At 30.0% G+C, this 19228-nt stretch overlaps 1 protein-coding gene across 1 annotated transcript in view; it reads right to left on the reverse strand.

The window, feature by feature from the left end:
* Positions 1 to 19228, reverse strand: part of Camta (Calmodulin-binding transcription activator) — a 403237-nt gene that overhangs the window by 121354 nt on the left and 262655 nt on the right. Inside the window, exons 6-8 of the mRNA XM_075381347.1 lie at positions 18573 to 18708; positions 11058 to 11129; positions 3269 to 3449 (exon numbers count right to left, since the gene is read on the reverse strand). Coding sequence (XP_075237462.1) covers positions 3269 to 3449; positions 11058 to 11129; positions 18573 to 18708 — 389 coding nt within the window. The remainder of the gene's footprint in view (positions 1 to 3268; positions 3450 to 11057; positions 11130 to 18572; positions 18709 to 19228) is intronic.

Raw genomic sequence — 19228 nt, forward strand, 5'->3', positions numbered from 1 at the left:
CACAGAGAATGGCTTGCATTCGAAACTAAACTGACTTTCTGTAATTCCTTACGCCTCTTTTATACTGCTCAGAGCATGACGTGTTAAAACGTATCATATGCATGTTTGAACATGATGCTTTTATAGCAAATATTATGCGAGCAAATCAAAATACAAGGAGCACATGCAAATCAAGTTGAAACCTGTAAATTGCTCATGTTTGTACGCTTCATACGAGGTGTGTGAGAAAAGTAATAAGACTGATAACACTGTGAGCGATCTGGCAATCTTGGAAGGCCAAGAACACGTTGAAGATCAACCTCGCTCAGGGAGACCAACTTCAAAATCTGATGAAAACATTGAGCATGTGAGGGTTCTTGTGAGATCAAACCATTGTTTAACAATAAGGATGATGAGTGAAAGGTTAAATTTAAACACTTTCACCATACATCAATTTTTGACAGACGATTTGGACACGCGAAAGGTTTGTACGAAATTGGTGCCGAAAAACCTCACAACGGAACAGAAGGACAATCGAAGAAATGTATGCATTGATCTTCTTGAGAGGATTGACAATGACAAAAAATTCTTCAATCGTGTGATCACAGTTGATGAATCCTGGATATTTGAGTACGATCCTGAAACAAAGCGATAAAGTGAAGAGTGGCACACTCCGTCATCTCCTCGACCGAAAAAATGTTGTATGAGCAAATCAAAACCATGCCGATTTTCTTTTTTGACAGTAGGGTTATCGTGCATAAAGAATTTATTCCTCCAGGATAAATTGTCGACCAAGTGTTTTACAAAGGTGTCCTTGAAAGGCTCAGGAAAAGAGTGATTCGCATGAGATCAGACATTGCAGAAAGTTAATGCTTCATCATGACATGCCCCGTGTCGCACGGCCATTTCCATCAGGAAATTTTTGACTTCAAAAAGCGTTCCTACAGTTCCTCAACCCCCCTGATTTGAGTCCTTGTGACTTTTTCCTTTTCCCGAAATTGAAACATGTTTTAAAAGGACATCATTTTGGAACTCTGGAGAACATTCAGAAGACTGTAACCGACCAGTTAAAAGCCCTAGTAGTTGAAGCCTTGCAGCACTGCGACCAGGAGTGGGAACAACGACTCTGCCAGTGTATAGCTGCCCAAGGGAACTACTTTGAAGGAGATAATATGGTGTGAAAAAAATTAAAACGTTGGTACGTAAAAAGTCAGTCTCATTACTTTTCTCACACACTTCGTATATACGTGTTACCTGTTGCTAACAATGCAACTAAATAGTTTTAACTATGTTCCATTGGGTTGGTCTGGGGAGGGGGTTGTGAAATATTCTTTATATATATATTTTTTTTTTTTTTGGGGGGTGATGGAACTAAAAAGGTTGAGAATCATTGCCCTAAGAAATTCCTGACAATATCCAATGAACTACAAAAATAATAATTCTACAAATAAAAAAAGACAAAAGTACTTTTAATATAACAATAAATTTTTTTTCAAGTTATTCGAAAATTGACATATGTAGTCATAGCATGTGTAGAATATCAATCTGTAATGTATATTCTCATTTAACATGCATCTGTTGACCATTCTGTTCAGTGCATGTAAAGCAGTAGATGAAGAAATAACAAACCCATTACCATCATGCCAGCCGACCAGAAGGTGCTTGCTGTGATTAGTTGCTACTTTTTATTGGCAAAAATAAAACACAGCAATTCAAAAAGCATTAATAATAGTAAAATGTTTATAGTAAAAATATTATAAGTGACATATAAATTATTGTGCTGGAGATTCAAATAGTGGAAATCTAAATAAAAGTGCAACCAGCCACTGCCAAATTGATAAATGACGGCTTGTGACTGTAAGAAACTTTTAACAGAATCTACAGTGATAGACTATAATAATGTTGGAAGTTAACTTTAAAACACTGCAGAAGCTTCAAGGTTAATAAAAAAAATCAACAATATAAGAAGTTCAAGAGTGTTGTTTATTGTTACAACCGAAGTTCTACTCCGCAAGTCGCACAAAAGTTCCTTGAGATATGTAAGTGGAATTTTTACAATCATCTCCCACAACTGATATTTGTCACTCAGTTCCTGCAGAAAGTGAAAATCAGTGGAATCAGTTTTTTTAGGATAAAGTTCTGGAAGATTTAAATATACTTTTTTTATGATGGTATCCCACTGTTACGATGTAATAAGTGCATGTTGTTGATGTCTACATAGGGAAGTAATACAGACATGTAGATAAGTTATGTATACAATAGAATCTTTTAATTAATTACTTAATTTTTTTTTTTATACCGCCAATTCTAACTCGATTTTGGAATAGCCCTCTATATCTATTTTATCAAAATAAAGCAATCTTCAATTGAATTACTTTAATTTAGATTTTAATTAGAAAATTGTATGAAGTCAAATAATAAATTAAAACACAAACTATAAATAAGATTTTAAAAAATACTGAAAAAAAAACAACACCAAAAAAACATGCTAAGCAACATGCACGTGCTGAATTTCTCTTTCACAAACAAGCATACTACATACAAAAAAGTTTGAAAAGTGTTATTAATAGAAAAATATGGAATTAATAACGACAGAATTAAATTCTAAAATAAAAATCAACAACATAAATTAAATTTAATTAAGTAAAGACTGATAAAAACAATGATAATGAGATTAGGTACTTACGTATTAATGCCACCGCAGCTACAGCTTTATTTAAAAACAAAGTAGTCAATCGGGTTTTTGGTGGAAAATGAACAGCCTCTTTATTAATTTTAATAAATGATTATTTATATTTATTTATTTTATAAATATAATTTAACCAAACTTAACCTACGCTCCAACCTTGACTAATTAACAGGAGTGTTTTGATTATTTAAATAATAAATAATTGCAATAGTTACTGAATTTATTAAATAAATACTCAAAAAATTACGGTGTTAATTAATTACCAAGGTTAGTGAGCGTAGGTTAAGTTTGGTTAAATTATATTTATAAAATAAATATATATAAATAAACATTAATTAAATTAATAAAGAGACTGTTCATTTTCCACCGAAATCCAATTGACTACTTTGTTTTTAAATAAAGCTGTAGCTGCAGTGGCGTTAATACGTAAGTACCTGAGATTAAGATAAAAATATATGAAAATAAAAGCATCAAAAAGTAAATACATAAATATGAATAATAAAAATTTAAAAAAGAGAATATGTAATAATAATAATAAAAAAAAATAAAAGAGTAGTAGTCGGTCAAAAGAGACAGATAGGACAGGACAGAAAGACACACCAGAAGAATAGTGCGAGACGGACGAAGACGACTCACACATTGGCTTTAGTTGTGATACAAGCTCTTCTTTAGTCCATTCCTTTTTATCACCCCATAATGCCAGACTCGGTGTTATAACTGCTAACTTGTTATCATCCGGATAAGGTACATTCAAATAGTGAACCAAAACTATATCAGGATTCTGAAACAAAAAAAATATATATATATTAGAAAAAAAAATTATCTTAATTCAATACAAATACATGCATTATTTGGGTTATTAAAAAATTATGGTAATTATTATATTTTTTTTATAATAGTAACATTTCTGGTTTATATTAAATAACCTATTCTCTAATACAGTTTAACTTATTTCATAAGCTACAAAAAATGTACATTTAATCCTAATATATAATATTGAAACTTACAATATAGCAAATTGTTCAATTCAAAATTTTTCATACAAAATTGTTCAATATTTTCATAAACACAGAAAAGAATATATCTGTGAGTCAGTATAACCAAATGAATATAAGCCGATTGATACTGAAATATGTCATAATTGAAAATGATATAATTAGCCTCAAAAATAACAAGCATCTCATGCTAGACGAAATATGAAAAAAATACTAGGACTGAAGTATTTCATTATTGCCTTTTACAATAAGCTAAATATAGTGTTACAAAACAACACATGAACATCAAAATTCAGTTGACATTCAACTCTGTATGTAAGAATGTTACTCGATTCATCAAAAGGACTGGGGAAAATAATGAAAATTATTACTCTTAATAAGAAAGCAACTGAAATCAGTGCCTTATACATCAGGTGTTTTATGAGTGTCACACAATCGATAAAGATAAATGACTGTTACTTTAATATTGTCTATTAATAAATTTAACAACGTATTGGTATTTCAAAATAATCTTTAGCCATACTTCTAACTATAATTTTACAGGAAAAAAAATTTTTACCTTTAAGTCTAATTAGTTTTTTAAATTTCTTGCTGAGAAACTTGATTTCATGCGATGAATCCATGAAGAATTAAAACAAATAGATGTATAATGAAATCAGGTGTTAACTACAAGATGGGTACATCAAAACTTCAGAACTTCCGAATGGTTTTAACAATTAATTGTGCAGCAGGTATAAGGATTATCCTGAAGAAAAAGTATTCCTTTTTTAAAAGTATGTCAGGTGATTTCACTTTATTTATCTCTGTAGGACTGGCTGTTGATAGTATACATTTCTTCCCAAAAAAAAAATTACAGAAAATTTGACTTTTAGCTTCTCGATGTTTGATTAGCATCACTTTACTGGCCGATTGTCAAGATTGAATCTTATCTAACTGCAGAATTGGTACCTTATAAACTGCAGCTAATCTGTGAAATTAAACCTAATGATAAGCCACAAAGAGTTCAATTTATAACGGCCATATTCAACTTCATTTCTGCTGAAACAATATTTCATTTTCAAGGAGTTATGAATCGCCGTAACAATGGAATATGGAACTCAGAAGATCCACACAAAAAAATCGGTGGAGTTTGTCTGCAACTATCAAAAAGTGAATGTCTGGTACGGTATCATAATCAAATTTTTGGGCCATTTTATTTCACGAGCATACAATTTTGAGTGCAGTGAACTCAGACATGTTCGAGAACTTTGTTTTTGCAGACTGAAAATGTGGAAGCCTAATTTTCCAACAGGATGGATCCTCTCCTATCACACAAAATTTATGCAAACTGTGCTCAACGACAGGTTCTTAAACGGGAGGACAGGCAGAGGAGTTCCCATCACTTGGAACTCTCAATTTGGAATATCACCATTAACTCTCAATTTGATTCTGATGGATTTATTGTTTTAGGGCTATACAAAAGGCAACATACACCAAGAAAATCAGTCACTCGACTACTTGGGCCAAATAACATCACCGGCAGGAGTGATTCTTGTGGACATGCTTGCTGGAGTACGGAATGACGTGGATTATCGATTTGCAGGACTGTAAACGGTGTTCATAATGAGTTACATTAAAGAAATAATTCTTTAGACTTTGTAATTTCATGTAATAAAACATTTATATTTGTAATTCTAAATGTAATAAAATAAATTTAATTTAAAAATGCAGAGTTATTTTTCGCACACCCAGTATTGCACTTCCAATTTAGAGGATTTAACTACAGGATTTTTGATACATCTGTTACAGACCTAAGAAAGGCAGAGAAGTATTGTCTAAAGCTACAAATAATGGTTATATTCCATTTTTTTTTTAACATGTCTTTTATAGAGCTTTATTAACATAATTTAATAAATCCTTCTTGATGTAATCAGGTCAAAATATAACCAGCTTATAATTATATGCATATTACCTGTCCATAAATTTTTCCAAACCAAATTTTTATTAACCCAAACAGCATGATAAAAAGGAAGTTTATTTTTCTTTTCTTTTCTTTAAGGATAAATAAATTTAAAAATAAAATATTAAAACACCAGTAAATCAACCAACAAGATATAAAAATAGTAAAACATTAATATATAAATCAATAACAACTGAAATCCTTAAATTTAAAAATTATTACATCATACCAAAACATATTACTTCTACCCCCATAAAAAAGCTTAATTAAATTCACAAAAATAATAAAAAATTAAAATAATATATACATAAATTTAAAAATAAAACTTAAAATAATAAAAAATCAGCCTACGGTATATAATTTAAAAAGAATAAATGAAAATATAATAATAATAATAAATATTAAAATGATAAAGGATAGACGGCAAATAAAAGAGAAAGACGGGTTGTTAGAAAGAATGAAATGAATACAACTCCATGAATATGAAATATGAAAATAATAAAAATATCATAGTAAAGATATATATATAGATAGATAGATAGATAAAAAGAAAAAAAAGGAGAACAGAAATAAAGAAGAGCAAAGAGAAGGCATCGTGTAAGAGGGATATGAGTGGAAATTCTGTCCATATATATATATATATATATAAAATAGTGATAGGGGAGAGAGGGTGGTTAGAGGGTCAGAATATGTAGTAAGAGAGGGTGAATGGTTGGGTTCTGTGAGGATGGCTAGGTCAGATAACAAGGAAGATATAAGAGTAGAAGACGGCCAACACAACAGTAGAATCTAATTTAAATAATCAATAGAGGAATAACAACACAACATACACACACACAAACAGAGAGAGAGAGAGAGAGAGAGAGAGAGAGAGAGGGAGAGAGATATTAAAAAACACATCTTTAAAATACCATGTCAACAATAACTATATACACAATAATTTTACAATATATTCAGAGAGCATAATTTTATAATTCAACAATAAACACCAATATGTGCATACAGACAGACACACACACACACACACACACACACACACACACACACACACACACACAGAGAGAGAGAGAGAGAGAGAGAGAAACACACACATACAATGGTAATGTAAATGTACACAATACAATCCCATATGTACATACTGTGTATATCAGTATAACAGTTCAGATAGTCATCTGAACATTTGATATATCCAAACCAATTTAATGATGAGACATTTTAAATTTATAAATAATTATTTTTTTTATGACACTTCAGTACTCCATTTCTTTAATTATTCTGAATCAGTTTCAGTTTTACAACAGGATTATGAAATATACAGTGAAATAATTTTTTTTTTTTTTTTAATTTGAGAATTTAAATTTTACATATTTATTCATCCACAAATTAAATATTACAGGTTATAGACCCATCATTTAGACGCTAAGTTTATATACAACTGCAGTCTGTTACATGAAAGTAGCAAGAAGGCTGTCATGTGACAGTAAACTCAACCCAGCCCAGAGTGCCATTATAAGAAGAAAAAGAAGACAAAACAGAATCTTTAAAATCTAAATTCCATATCCTTCCTTCAACTTACAATTATTAGTCAGGCAGCTGCCTACAGACATCACATGCAACTTCCTCAATGAAGAGAGTGCATTGGACCCTCCAAAAACTAGGCCCCCCCCCATCAGAAGCATTCCTACTATACCGAAAGGCCTTCAGTGGATGGACTGAAGGGAAATCGCATCCGGAGGACTCAAATATCTTGTTAATCTCCCAAAACAACCCAAGGAAAATATTCAAAACATGATTTACAAAGGATTGGAACGCAATTTCAAACCGCATCCATCTTAAACAAAAAAAATATATATATATAACCGCCACTAAAAATTAAATACCTGTCAAATAAATAGGCAGATATCTTTGCATTCTGTTTTGTTCCGAGTGTAATCTGTTGTAGTTAACAATAACAAATTTAATTCAACTATCCCTCGTTAATATAAATTTGACATGCCGAATGTATTGCAGACCTGTTTTCCAATTTTAGACCTATATTCTTCAAAATCCACATTACTATTGAAATTCTTACAAAAGCAGCTTGAGTTTATGACTAATGTAATTATTAAAAATGATTATTTGGATATTCATTCATTCAGATCATGTCTAATCTCATCTAGCCTTATTGAACGAAGTTAAACAATTGTATATTTAAAAATATATAGAAAATACTTTAATAATGAACACAAGATGATGCTTACTCAAAATATTATAATCGTATAACATAAATTAAAGATTTTAAATATATTTTTTTGTTACTAAAAAATTACACGGAGTTTAAGCACATAATTTAGTAAGAAAGATGAGATGACAGGTGAAAAAATTCTAGACCCAAGGCTAGCTGTTCTAGAAGCCAACATGCTGACCACTGCACCATCTAGCTGGACACACATGTACGTGCACTCACACTTTCTCTCTCACCTCATACTTTTGTGTGCGTGCATCGAATTCAGTTAACCGAATAAAAGTAATTTTTTTCTTCAAATATTTAGAAGTACTTAAATAATTTGTGAAACTAAAAATGATATTACTGTTGAAACTGTTTTAAGCTAGTACAATAAGAAAAGTTTTCCTGATAAAAAAATAGGGCAAAATTGTTTTTCTAAACTATCTGCATTTATCAATATAAACACCTTCATTGCTCCCTTCATCGCTTAAAACCACCTATTTCTGAGATGCCTAGAAATCTGAAATTTAACATAATCACTCCCAAGGTAGTAATTACAAAAAAATAATTTTGATTGAAAATCTCTCAAACTTCTCATTTTAATTTACGGTTTAATAGAAGTGGGACGAATAGAAATGAAAACCTGAAAGTAGACCGGTATGTTTCCCTTACACAGTACACTATCACTATGAAAGTCATTTTTTGTAACCCGTCCTATTGCTAAGAAGTTCAGATAATGTCCTCATTTATTCAATCATCCTTTCTCGGGGAGATAAAAAATAAAAATTTTTCCTAGTTATTCATGAAAAGAGAGAAAGAAAGAAAAAATTATATTTACAATCCCTAGAAGAGATTAAAATAAATAGAGAACAAAGAATGCTGAAAATTGAAAAAACTGGAAATTTTAAAGCTAATATGTATTTTTCCCTTAGGTAGTAGTATCTTATTTTTTAAATTATTTAAGTTTTGGATGAATTAATTTTTAATTTTAATAATTAGTTTGCTAATCGTGACATAATAAGTTGAAAAACATTTCTATAAATATTCGCTAAGCTTTATACATTATCACATTTTGGTAATTTATAATTCAAAATATATAACAATACATTGTAATTTAAGTAAACATAATCATACAAACACACACACACGTACAAATAAACAACACTAAAACAAAACAACTGATGAAAGGCAAAAAAGGGTAAGCAACTGATATAGACAGCAGTATTGTTTTGTTCATATGAATTTAACATGGCCAAAATATTAAATGAAATGGTAAAACAGACAGACAAAGGAAGAACTGTACGATGTGTTCTGCACTTGCTAGGGGATGAGGACACACAAGGCTGTATGTACAAAACATGTTTTTCATCGTCTCTTGAGCTGTTGTCTTTTCTTAGTTTATTCTACGTTCTCTTTGGTTGTTTTTATTCTTAATAAAAGTTACTTCCTTTATTTTATTTCCGTTTATGAATGTATTTTTTGTTGTGTATTTTAACATAATTTATAAACAAACATGAACATTTTACAAAAACGTGTCTGTCATAATAATCATATCACTGTTGAATTTCTTTAACTGATGTAGCAATCAAAGAATTATTAATAGAAATTCAAAATCCTTAATAAATAAGATTATAATATATATATATATATATATATATATATATATATATATATATATATATATATATACTGTCACAGTTCAAAATACTGATTTGACTTTCCAACACTACAAAAACAATCACACAAACTCTACGAAGAAGTATAAAAGCTTAACACAGGTTATCACTGTCAATATTCAAGTTAAATGACTAGATACTTCCTCCTTCCAATACACACATGACCAATTATGTATCTACCAAAAAAAGCTTAGCCATTTCGGATGTTTAGTTTATTGTTGGCTGTTGAAAAAGTTACACTTGTTTTGGTATGGTCGGTGATTTTTAACTTGTGGAAAAGATGAAAAAAAAATTTTCTTTAAGAATGGAATAAAGAGTAGCACCGCATTGATAATGTTGAATGTTACTTTTGACAATTTTTCTATGAATACAACAACATTTACAAGTGGTAGAAATGTTTCCAAGAGGGGGCCATGAAGCTGATAAACAACCGATGACAATGACAAAAGAATAAAAAAAATGATTATGGACCGTCACCAAATCACTATCGAAGAGTCAATAAGGATTACTACTTAAAAGTTCTACGCAGTTTGGATGAAGCAATCTGAAGAAAACGCCCAAATTTGTGGCAAAACAATTCACAGCAATTGCACTATGATAATGCACCTGCTCACACTTCACTCCTTATTCGTGAATTTTTGCCAAAAAAACACCATTATGAAGCCTGGAGCTCTGTATGCGCCAGACATGGCCTTCTGTGACTTTTTCCAATTCTGCAACCTGTAAAGAACCATTGGCAAGACGATGTTTTGCCAACACTGAAGAGATAAAGACAGAATCACTGAAGGAGCTAAACGCCATACTGGAAATTGCATTCCGGAGGTGCTTCAAAGATTAGAAAAAGCACCGGTACAAATGTATTACAACTGAAAAGGAATGCTTTGAAGGTGAAAAAATCAAAATTGATTAATAAATAATTAAATAAATGTAATTTTGCTGTCCATTACTGGAATAATTTTATCCTTAAAACATAGCATTTTCCTTTATTCTATTGTCATAATTACATATCATAATGACAATAGAACAATTACATTACGTTTATAATAATTTAAAATTTAACAATAGAAAATATTATTATTCCATCTGTGGAAAACAATGATAAATCATTAAAAAGAATAAGATTTAATGTAATAAATATAAAATTTAACACCAACTGAAGATGCGGGTTACTGCAAAAACCAGTTATTGGAAATTTATAAGGTAAGTTTAACTTATCTGATGTTTTGGTGGTTTATATTTTGTATAATATTAAATTTTATTAGCATAGTAGTCAAAATATTATTAAATATATATATAGAGTCAAATGTTAGAAAGTGAGAAGTTTGTAAAGAAAATCCACTAAGTGAAGTGGATGGGCAAAAATAAATACGCAATATCAGAGAAAGAATGACTATGTGTAAACAATAACTACTGAAGATGAGAATTAATAGAAAAAGGACATAGCAGAAATGTGGATTAAAAATAATGTTTGATTTCCAATGAATAAATACAATTAAGTAAACTACTTAGTTAATAAAATCAACTGATATAAATACATATTTTAATAGTGTGAATAAGTAAAAAAAATACTGACCTGTAGAAGCCAATAGCACCTCCTATGGAATGTAGGTAGTATTGCTGAATGAACATAGCACCCATATATACACTGTAAACAGAATTAACGACAGCGTTTATTAATGTGGATCAAATAAAACCCCTTTCATTACAAACACACCTACACATAATAATAGTGATATCAATAATATCATAATATCAGTAATCAAAGCGATATCAGCAGTAACAATGATGTGGCTGCCTGATTACCTCATTCTGATTCAAAAAAATAGTTTCTTTCTAGCAGTTTTTAAGCTTTCACATATCTATTAAGTTCTTAAGTATCATGCTAGTTCCAGGTTCAAACATCTCTTTCTGGGGTTTCGCAAACTCCTATTAGCAATTGCAAGATTTTGGTGAGACCAGTGAAATTTTATCGCTTGGTATTCTCTCAACTGTTCAATCCTATTTCTGAAGAATAATTTAATTTATTTTTAGCTCATTTCAGAAGTCATTAATTTGAATTCAATTATTAATGTCTGCAAAAACCATTAACAAATTTAAAAAAATGTCATTTTGAGAGCTCTAAAGAACCTGAGCTGTTAAAAATTTTATTGAATTTTTGCTCTAAAATTTAAAAGAAAAATGTATCATATAACACATAATATAAATAACTAAAACAACACTGTTCTTTCTTATTTCAAATTCAATAGAATAATCAAATGAAAAATAAGTAAAAGCCAGAAAAGAGTTACAGCTGCTGGGATAATTGTGTAACTCCGGCTACTGAGGGTTTTGCTCACAACAAAATTCTACTTAGGAAGAAAATTAAGTTGAACATTAAAATATGTAGGTATGTGTATAAAGTACTATGTAAGAAATTTATTCTAATCTTTGTATAAAATTTTGAGAGAGGGGACCCACAATGGCCATATCTCTCCATTTCTGAGATCAATTGTAACCAAAATTAAATTGCATTAATGACCTACATTTAGAAGTGATCATGTAAAATTAGTTAATTCAATCTGAAGAATAAAGCAAAAATGACATTTTTTTTTGTCTTCAGTCATTTGACTGGTTTGATGCAGCTCTCCAAGATTCCCTATACAGTGCTAGTCGTTTCATTTCAGTATACCCTCTACATCCTACATCCCTAACAATTTGTTTTACATATTCCAAACGTGGTCTGCCTACACTATTTTTTCCTTCTACCTGTCCTTCCAATATTAAAGCGACTATTCCAGGATGCCTTAGTATGTGGCCTATAAGACTGTCTCTTCTTTTAACTATATTTTTCCAAATGCTTCTTTCTTCATCTATTTGCCGCAATACCTCTTCATTTGTCACTTATTCACCCATCTGATTTTTAACATTCTCCTATAGCACCGCATTTCAAAAGCTTCTAATCTTTTCTTCTCAGATACTCCGATCGTCCAAGTTTCACTTCCAAAAATGACAAATTATGAAAAAAAAATTAGGCATTAATCCTCCATCCATCAATGAAATTGTCTAAGCACATTACTGAATGACAAATGTAACGTAATAGAATCTTCTAATAATTAGTAGAAGAATGTAACTTGGAGACCAGAAACAAAAAAAAAAGAAAAGTTTTGCTTCAATGACTTTATTGAAATCTGAATAAGACAGAATGTAAAAAAAAGTACCTTAGCTATCTAAGGTGTATTAAATTATGTGAAAAAATTTACCTAATTTTTGAATAAAATGTGGAGAATCTCCCTGCCCCCATGACTGATTTATGACAATAATTAAATGCCACCAATGTCCAAAAAATAACAATCATGGTGCCAAGTTTCATACAAGAGCCTGACTTATCCAGTCTGGAGTTATAAGGCAAAGGCAAACCAACATATATATATATATATATAAGTTGTATATTCAAAATTTTTCAATGCTAAAATTCTGTTTTTTGGTCAGACGTCGTCAAGAAACATGAAAATCTCCAGAAATTCTAACATGCAAAATTTGAATCAATTAATATACTTTCCCTAATACTTTTAGAATATAGAACAAGCTGCAAAAGTGTAAAAAAAAAAAAAAAAAAAAATATTTTTCTTTTAAACTGAGCAGATATTTTATTTATATTTTTAACTGAGAGAGTAAAGGTGTTACTGTTTTAACTCAAATTTTTCACACTTCATTGTTTGTGTGTTTGTGATGTAATTATGCCAAAATAAATTTTCTGATTTTTTAAAAAATTTACAAATAATAGCTGCTATAGTAATTGGTCATGGATGAAGGAGAGATATGATGCAAAGGAAGTTTTATTGTTAATACAACCTGCCAGGTTGGTGTAATGGTAAAACTCATCACAAATCAGCTGATTTTGAAGTTAAGAGTTATCAGATTCAAATCCTAATAAAGGCAGTTGCTTTTATTTTGATTTTATATCAAACTTGAATTAGATCATGGATACTTGTGTTCTTTGGTGGTCGGGTTTCAATTAATCACATTTCTCAGGTATGGTCGGCCTGAATCTGTATAAGACCACACCTAAATCACAAATCACAAACAAGGGACGTGACTGCCTACAAGCCCGAATCCAGAAAGTTTCATGGGATATCTGGAGAATTCCAGAATATTCATAAGAAAATAATTATCATCAATATACTACTAACATAGATTTGTCAACAAAAGGAAGGATATTCACCCTGCATTCTAGATGTGACTTATTGCTGATACACACATCATTCTAAAGTAGCTTTCAGAGGCTACACATTAGATACACCTTCTATGTTTTGCTCCATTTGTTAAACTTAACTTTTGCATGAGACCCCACAAAAAAACATGCAATAAGCGTTTTGATACAGATTTATCCTTCAAAACTTATAAAAAAATTTAGAATTCAAAATTACAAAATAAACAAAAAAAGAATAGGATATAATTATAATATCTCCTCAGTAATCATTAATCACTAACATCCATCCCCCATGAAATAAGACCTACAATACTGCTAACAGGAAGACAAGCTTTTTGCACTTGAAAAATTATCCACAATAAACTATGATTGACAATTCTGTTTTTTACTTTATTTAAATTTTTACTTTACTGTGTGAGCTCAATTTCATAAATTCAGCAGAAAATGAGGGATGTCTTGTGTTTATAAAACACATATATATATAAAGGTTACACAACTAAACAATTTTCTAGAATAAATATATCACAAAAACTTTAAACAATAATTAGATGCTTCACATTACATTCAATTAAATGACTGAATAACTCTTTACAAGATTTTCTTAAACAAATTCCCATTTTCATTTCTTTAACTATTTCCTCTTTAGTTAATATTATTTTACATTTTGTTTTGTTATGATGCGATATTGATACATCTCTCAATGTATTTTCAGTATATTCATATATATATATATACACACATACAAAATGGATTAATAAAACTTACTATGGTTAAGTTAGAGTTTTCTTTAACTATAATAGTACTACTGTTTCCACAACCACTTATATATTATTGTTAATGTAAAAACTTATAATAATGTTTCTTAATATTACTTTTGTATATAAGTAGCACACTCTGGTGGTGGTTTCTACAACTAAACACAGCTGCTATTATCAGTACTAATATTACTAAAACTTAAAATTAACAACGATTCATTCTAAACTTCTTTACAAGCAGTATATGAATTTTAAAACAAAACAAAAGGGTACAGTGAAAAATAATACCGATTTGCTTAAAGTAGTTTTATTTTAACCGAATATACTAATGAAGATTTTATTTTCAAATTCAAATTGTTTGTTAGTGTCTTATCCATTCAAAAAGGGTTTGAATAAAGTAGTCTGTAACATGAACAAAGTAAGGTGTGTCTACTTTGCTACCAAACTCAAGGAAAGCACTGATGTTTGAGAATAAAATGTTGTTTAATAGCTGAGGAAACACACCGTCTAAAGATATCAATCGCTTATATTTTTATCAGTAATATCAGATTACAAGTAATACGTTTCAATTAATAGACCAATCGATTTAAAGTACACTTGAAGTTAAGTTAATTTAAAGTGAGAATCTTCTTCACAATGAATGATAATCATCATAAAATTCCACCCTTTCATCAAAACACATGAAGTAATTAATCTTAGTTGATAACATAAATTTAATTTTATAAGAAAATTTTTCAACTTTTTCTAAGTATCTTTAGACTAACAAAACCCCTTCTAGTTGATTTTTTTAGTCTTTAATAATTTCAAGATTTTTTTGTGTAAGTGCAACTAGTTATAGACCTACATGAACATAAAGGATCTCTAATCCTTTGAGTATTTTTTAAATTTATGATTCAGCTTATACAAATGTTGATGAATCAGTAGAAAAGAATTTCGAAATTTAATATGTAATGTTTCATAACAGCACTGAATAACTGTTTTGAGTATTCCAAACATGACCCACTGGGTTGATCACAGGAGTGGTCAACCTGAGACTGTACAAGACTACACTTCATTCACTATGTATCATCCTCATTCATCCTGTGAAGTAATACCTTACGGTGGTTTCAGAGGCTGAACAGAAAAATACTATTCCAAATAATTTAAAAAAAACGATTTTTTCCATACTTTTTAGTTTTATAACCTCATTGAAGTGAAAATACATGCAACCCTACAAAAAGCACTGCTCATAAGAGAAAAAAAAATGTTTTCTTGAAACAAAACAGGATAAAATAAGAAATATAGGATTTGGAGTCAAAGAGAATTTTTCCATAAAAACCGATTCTAGTTTCCAATAACTTATACATTATTCTAAATACTGATACTGAATAAGAGTGCAGTGATGATAATAATGCCTGATTATCAGTAACTGCAGATAAAAATTTCACAAAATTTAAACATGTATACAAGTGAAAATAACTTTTAGCCTGCCATATATAATAAACAAGGAACGCTTTTTATTTTTTAATGACTTTAATATCAGATGATTTTGCTGTTAACATGGATATTTCTTTTATAGCGAGTCTACTATTTTTTTATTTTATAACAAATAATAATCTGTTTCTGCCGATCTTCAATTTTTCATAAGTTATAACAACATCAGACCTATTTATATTTATGAAATCAGGCTTGTTTTTAATCAACTTCAAAAAGGGGGAGATTCTCATTTCTACCCAAATATATGTGTTTTTTGATCGGTCATAACTTTTCATTAAGCGCATCAATCTGGATGAACTCATATAAAATGATCCCATGACGGTCGCATTACCGAGTGGTACTGGACCGTTAAGAAAGAGCATCGGGAGAAAAACTCTGATCTACACAGTTATTATTACTTAGATGACTTTTGTATGATCAATAAAATACAATCTTTTTCAATATTGAATTTCTAAAAGCTTCGGCATTACTCGATATCTGATACATTCTCTGTAAATGAGTACAGCTTTCATTGGCTCTTTCGTTTCATAACTTTTCACTTTGACCACTCTCTTATAACAGTCAATCGATGTAAATAATCTTTAGGTATTACATTAAAAATGAGTTTATGAATCGATAAAAAAAATGGTACGATCTTTGTTCTTGAGCCTTATTTGAAAGCCACTTGCGGATTAAATAATCTTGATGTTTCTTTTCAGATTATGTTTATTTTGATAACTTACATTTCATGCATTCCTGCATTTTAGACCTCTGCTCATGAACCCTATCAGACTCTTTAATCAAATTCCTGTCCAACCTTTCCCTCAAACTTTTAAGTTGTTTTGAATGAGCATAAGAGAATATTTTTTCTTTCTTATGAGCAGTCTTTTTCGTAGGCCTGACTATATATCCACTTCAATGAAGTTATAAAAGTAAAAAGAAAATTTTTTGGAAAAAGGATTGAATCGAGCAAAAAGAAAAATTTTTGTTTTTAAATCATTTTTCCACTATACCACCCTCAATGTAACTTTTGAAAGTTATTTTCTGAATTATTAAAATATGTTTCAAAGCAAGGGACTTTTTTATTTATTCAAAACATGAGACTATTTAAGATATTAAGAAAAAACCGTTGATAACATAAGAAAAATTAATAATCTTAAAAGAAATTCATTTCCATACGGTATCAATAACTAAAGTTATAAATCTGTAAAGAAATGTATACTATTTAACCGTTTGTTGAAACAAAATCACTGATTTATCGAACCATAATCACGTTAAATGTTAAATCAAATGAAAAAATACCAGCCCCTCATCCAGGAATACAATCAAGGGGTCTAAACTCTGCTATCCAACCATTATAATAGACGGCCGATCAAATATTGTTCATCAGGTTTGTAAATATGTCATTTAATACGTTATTTAGATTTATATAGTTTAAACTGTACATATTTTTACAAATTTTGCAGATTATCAATTACTTTGTATTATTTATGTATTCTATCCTTACTCCAGATAGTCCAGGGTAACTACATAACAGAATTTATAATTATCTACCTTTTTCCCACCTGTACGTGCAACATACAGATGCATGTATATGAAACAGTGGAGAAAGCAAGGGAACGGGGTAACCAGAATTTAAATTCAAAAAGATGCAACTACTATTAATATTATTATTACTACAACTAGAACCAGGCAAAGCGATTACATTCATAAGGCGGTAAGGCGGGAGTAAAACATTTACAGCTTCTATTAGTGTAAATGCTGCAATTTATACCTTGAAGAGAACAGCAAAAGTGGCAGCAAGAGCGGGGAGAAACTGAAATAATACTCTTTTTGCGGTGAGGTGGGTATTTTACAGAGCGATTCCCTACTACTACCGGTCTACTGGTTGTTGTGGAATTATAGGGTAAGAGAAGAGAATGAGAAAGAGACAGAATGAGAGGTAGACGGTGTTAAAAATCCTTCTGACTTAACTTGTGCCTTTACACTACATTCAACCCACCCCTTACCCACCCGATTCCCCCTGCCTTACCTATTTTACTTTTTATTTTAATACCCTTCCTTTTCAACACGTTAGCTACTAGCCACGGCTACGACGTACCCCTGTGGCCTTCCCTCGTATCATACAAAATGTTGTAACAGTAGAAGCAGAAGTACTAATAGTAACAGTGCTAACCGTAAAGTATTTTGTACCTCCTGTTAAATTTAAACCCATTCATTCTTATAATTGTAGTTTATATTAATAAAACAAATACTGTATTTTTTATTTATCGTAAGTATAATTTCTTGCTAATAATTGAAAATTAGATAACATTTTTAAGAAATACGATAGAAAGATAAGAAAGGATCAGAAAAAGAAATATTCAAAGAAAATATTCAAAATAAATATTTAAAGAAAAGAAATATTCGATTAGAGAAGAAACTATATATGGAACATTACAGAAATAATAGTGTTCATTTGTGTAATGGATCACCAAAATCATTGAAGAATCAGGCCTAGAATTCTACAATATCTTTCTAATACTCTTCCATTAGACCTCATGTATTGAAATTAAACTGGAAAAAGAATTTTATTTATGGGAAAACATAAATCTATTGATAACTAGAGGCGATTAAGTAGCTTCACATGCATATTTGACAAGTAGCTTGTTCAGATTTACATATTTGTATAATGTGTATATAAAATTACCTCAGTTCCTTGTACTTTCAGCTTCATGTGATCTTCTCTGGTAGTTTTTCCATCCTTACGTTTTTTCCAACAATAACCATCTCTTCTGTAACGGACTTTCTTTCGACTATATAACAACATTGAACCGCTCTTTGGCCTGAAACAAAAAAATTATATATATATTGAACAATTGTAAATAGATTTTTATTGCCTTTTGTCATACACAGTCTTAAAGGCACATTCAAACAAAATCATCTCTGTAAATTCTCCATCTGCTGAAAAAATATCACGGTATGCATCATTCTTGTGATCACACATGTTTTTAATTCTGATCAAAGAATGAATCTTTCTGACCTTTAAACCAGCTATGTAATAAATAGTCTATAACCAACCTAATTACGGATGGGTATAGATATGCAATAATGCATTAACCCTTATAAAATGAAAATTTCATTTTAAATTTTACCGGTCCATTAAAAATTCTGAACATTTTGCAGTAGTGAATCAGTCCAAATAACGAAATTAAGAAAAAATATACAATAAAACACCTGTTAAAGATTTCTTCATTTACAGTAATAGTACTGTGCAAAATAGAGTTAACTCTATGGTTAATAATCATTTTGTTTAAAAAATCTTTTTAATCTTGTTTATCAAAAATTATTCATTTGCTTGACTGA

The sequence above is a fragment of the Lycorma delicatula genome, chromosome 13 (genome assembly GCF_047948215.1).
Source record: "Lycorma delicatula isolate Av1 chromosome 13, ASM4794821v1, whole genome shotgun sequence".
NCBI classification, from domain to species: Eukaryota; Metazoa; Arthropoda; class Insecta; order Hemiptera; family Fulgoridae; genus Lycorma; species Lycorma delicatula.